Raw genomic sequence first — 4,604 nt, 5'->3', positions numbered from 1 at the left:
CGAGCCATTTGTGGTTCTCAGAATTTTGAAAATAATTCTTTCCGGATCATGAACAAAGGGGGTCATGATCTTGAAAACTTTTTCTCGAGCAAGTGGCCCGATTTGAGGACAAATCGTTTTCAAGAGGGAGGGTATGATGCGATCTCGGTCTCTTCATGTTACGACACAACTCGACGCTACCGAGATTGGTCCAAACTCGAGGGGCCCAGGTGCAAAATGAAGTTTTTAATTTTAGTTTGTCAATTTGGCTGCTGGAAAATAAGGACTTTGATTCATTAATTTTTAGTTATTTTAGTTTGTGTTTTTAATTATGTCATAGTTTGCACATCATTAATATGTGTTCTGCATTTAATAAAGTCATGCATTATGTCACTTTCATGTTAGTTAAGTTTGCATCATTAAATTAAGTCAAGTTAGTTTAATTATGTAACTTTCATGTTAGTTAAATTTGCATTTCAAAACCATGCATTTAAGCATCTTAGTTTAATAAATGAGTTGCTAGACAATTATTCAACTCATCTTAGTTTTAATTAATAAGTGTTTTTGTTGAACTTTATTTAATAAGTGTTGTTCTTAATTGATCTAGTTCCTAGGATTATTTGTTGATGCATAAATTAAGTTTTTTTTTAAAATTATGCTTCTTTAATTAAACTAGTTGCTGGAATAATTATTGCATATATGTTTTAGTTCATTTATTTAAGTAAGTTTAATGTTTGTTATGATTAATAAGTGTTTTCATTTGTTTAATAAACTCATTTTAATGTGTTTATTACAGGTGACTTTTTAGCTTATAGTGGTTACAATTCAAGGCTGTTACACATTTAATTAAGTGGCTGTTCAAGTTCTTTTGAGTTACAATTAAAGGGGCTGTTATAAAGGGAGCTTAAAAATCATTAAAGGAGTTTTTAAAGAGCATTTTATGCCCTTTAAAATTCAGCAGCAACTCTTCCACTTCCATCCGTTTTTGGAGCTTTCAAGAGAAATTAATCAAGCCTTTGAATGTCATTAAGGAGCTGGTTAAGAGATGGTGTCTATTCAACTAGCCAAGGACAACTCAAGAGTCATTTTCTAAGCCATTAAAGACATTCAAATCAGCTGAATTAAACTGATTTTATGGAAGGAGTTATTTGGTTCAAAGAATAAGAAAAGACATCAGTTTTTATGGCACATTAAGTGGATGTTTTTGACCATTCGATTACCTTGTTTTAGCATTATAAATAGATGTAATCAGCCATAGAGAGAAAAACTTTTTGCTGAATATAGATGAAATATTTGAATTGTGAGCTATCCAATTCTCTTTGTTCTTTCGGAATTGATTTGACTTATCAAGCATTGCTTGTGGCGTCCATCTTTTCTTTGTTGCTGAACTTATCACCTTTGGTGTGGCGTTCAATAAACCTTTGGTTCCTATCATAGTTGATAGTGGGTCAAGGTTTCTTGCTGTTTCTTTAAACCGTTAAACACTTAAGCACCATTTTGAGATTCGGGTCAACAATTCCCTTATTTGTTGGTTCATTCTCGGTCTTATCCAATTAATTTGTTATTGTTTCCTATCTATTTTGTTTATTACCTTTGTTTGAAGCCATTATTTCTATTTTGTTTCCTTTAAACCGAAACGATTCTATTCTACTCAATTCACGATCGGGCATCACTAACGACTCGAATCAATCACGAAACGAGTTCGTATCAAATTTATGCAAGCAAAGATGTAGCTACTATAGAACCAGCTATTTTTAAAGAAACTGAAGCTCAACAAGGATGGAAACAGGCCATGCTCGATGAATTGAATATGATTGACAAAAACTAGACCTAGGAATTAGTTGGAAGGCCAGCCACAGGAAGGTATAGGAGTAAAATAGGTGTTTCGAGCTAAGCACAATGCTGATGGAACTCTGAACAAGCTGAAGGAAAGGCTAGTAGTGAAGGGATTCAATCAGAAGTATGGCATTAACTACTTTGAGACATTTGCACCAGTGGCTAGACTTAACAAGATCAGGCTATTGGTTACTTTAGCTGCACAAAACTAATGAAAAATACATCAGCTTGATGTAAAATCTGCCTTCCTCAATGGTTTCTTGATGAGGAAATCTATGTTGAGCAGCTTGAAGATTTCAAAGTTGCAAGCAAGGAGGAAAATGTGTACAAGATGAAAAAGGCCTTGTATGGCTTAAAACAGGCACCAAGAGCCTGGTATGAAAAAAATCAACAACTACCTAGCCAGCTTGGGGTTCGAGAGAAGCATCAGTGAACCAACCTTGTAGGTGAAAAAGGAAGGTGATGAAACACAACTCATAGACTCCTTGTATGTGGATGACTTGCTAGTTATAGGAGGAAACAATTGCATGTTGGCTGATTCTAAAAGAAAAATGGAGAGCATGTTTGAGATGTCAGACTTGGGAGAAATGTCATACTTCCTTGGCTTGGAAGTGTCTCAAACTTAGTAAGGAGTTTTCCTAAGCCAAAAGGCATTTTTCTTGAAGAGTCTGAACAAGTTATTTATGTTGAATTGTAAAGCAATCAGTACACCAGTTGCTACTGGAGAAAAGCTGACCAGCCAAGGAGATTTCGAAAGAGAAGCTGAGTCAATTTATAGAAGCCTGGTGGGATGTCTGTTGTATTTGACAGCCACAAGACTAGACATCATGTTTGCTGTAAGTTTGCTATCTAGATTCATGCATTGCTGCAATGCAAGTCATTTTCAAGCTGCTAAAAGAGTTATCAGGCACATCAAAGGTACAGTGAGTTTTGGAATGATGTTTACCAAGGTTGATAGCATGAAGCTAATTGGTTATGCTGATAATGATTGGGCTGGATCAATTGATGACATGAAAGGTGCCTCAAGGTATCTGTTTAACCTTGGTTCAGCTATTTTTTGTTGGAGTTCAAAGAAGCAAACTATTGTTGCTCAATCGACAGTTAAGGCAGAGTATGTGGCAGCTGCAAGAGCTGTTAACCAAGCTATTTGGCTAAAAAAAAAATCATGGCAAACTTAAACCTACAACAAAAGGAAGCAGCAAAGATCAAATGTGACAACCAATTTGCTAGGGAGAATAAAGCATTTCAAAATAAACTTTCATTTTGTTAGGGAAATAGAACAATCTCAAGAAGTTAGACTGATTCATTGCAGTTCTGAAGATCAGCTTGCTGATATCTTGACAAAGCCTCTTTGTGTGTTAAGTGTTAGAGTATGCCCAAAGATCAATCATGAGATGGTTGTAATAACATACTTGATTTATCATGTTTATTAATATAAGGCGTTACCATTATTATTTCAATTTCTTTTCTGTGTGTATAAATAAACTATTTTATAATAATGTCCTGAGAATAATATGATTATTCTTAAAAGGTCCTTAGTCAAGTATTATTGTTGGATAGGACAACGATAACGCATTAAGACTAACATGTAGTTGATTGATGATAAAGAGTTGTCATTGATATAGAGTGTCAGAATCGATGCATGAATATGTGTGTTAGAGAACAACATATTGGACTGACCCATTATGAGTATGTTTCTTGGATTATTATGTAATTGTCACGACATTACTCATAGTGATTAATATGTATATGATCCTTAGACTTGAGATCATCATAATCCCAACATCGTGAGTTGTATATTTTGATACAGTCAAATGTATACCGTAACTGATTGTTCTATAAAGGCTGATGTTGGATATACCACAATCTATGTAGAGGGATATGGTTGATCTATATAGGATAAGTCCCTTCTACATAATGGGAGTAATATCTTAGGCCACTTAATTCAGTGAGACTAGAAATGCATGACCATGCTCAAATAAGCTGATATGAGATGTCATACTTATTTGTATATCATAGTCTACTTAAGATATCAAGAAACATGGAATGGACTATACAAGTGTGACTATTCCATGACTTGTGTTCAATCCAGAGATAAAGGACTTAACGATTAGTGCATGAAAAGATTAATCATAAAAAAGTTATGTCGAGTCATGATTTCTTGTGATTTAGGTAGCAAGGATGCATTACTAGGTGCCACTCATTGTTTGTAACAATGGAATCGTTCTAACATTACTGGTAACGTTACAAGAAATTACAGGGTCACACCCTATATAGTTGAAATGAACGGAATAAAACATAATTGGTATTGTGTTTGGTTGTCACATGAATTAAATTAATTATAAAATTAATTTAATTGGGTAATTAAATATCGAACACATTATATGTACAAGGTTGTTGTACATATAATGAGAATATGATTTTGGTTCGTATATAAATAAATATAGTTTATCGAAATCTTTATTATAATTAATGTAATTATAATTTTCATTTTTTTAAACATTATTATATTTATTTAATTTTGAGAAACCCTAAAAAAATAATAAGATATAAAATCTCGTTTTTCTTTGCTTGTTGAGTCTAGCAGCCGTCAAAGCAAAGTCTTCTCCAAAACTGTTTGAGGATTCCTTCCGTTCATAGTCAACTGGGTGGATTACGTAGAGGTCAGAGTCATCAAAGATTGTAGCTTGGTTCGATAGTAGAGCAGATTAATGATTACCGGGGCGTCGCTGTCTACTCAGAATCATCATTCGATAATTTTGAAACCCTTTTTCACCCTGATTCGTTCC

The 4,604-nt window shown here is 33.9% G+C and overlaps 1 protein-coding gene across 1 annotated transcript; it reads left to right on the top strand.

Moving 5' to 3' along the window:
* The first annotated feature begins 2,498 nt into the window (after positions 1–2,498).
* On the top strand, positions 2,499–2,993 carry LOC121224937 (secreted RxLR effector protein 161-like). The gene has a single exon (XM_041108588.1). The coding sequence runs from the start codon at positions 2,499–2,501 to the stop codon at positions 2,991–2,993; it is 495 nt and encodes a 164-aa protein (XP_040964522.1).
* Positions 2,994–4,604: the final 1,611 nt, after the last annotated feature.

Source organism: Gossypium hirsutum, chromosome D13, assembly GCF_007990345.1.
Source record: "Gossypium hirsutum isolate 1008001.06 chromosome D13, Gossypium_hirsutum_v2.1, whole genome shotgun sequence".
Classification (NCBI taxonomy): Eukaryota; Viridiplantae; Streptophyta; class Magnoliopsida; order Malvales; family Malvaceae; genus Gossypium; species Gossypium hirsutum.
This window is presented reverse-complemented; position numbering and strand designations above follow the sequence as displayed.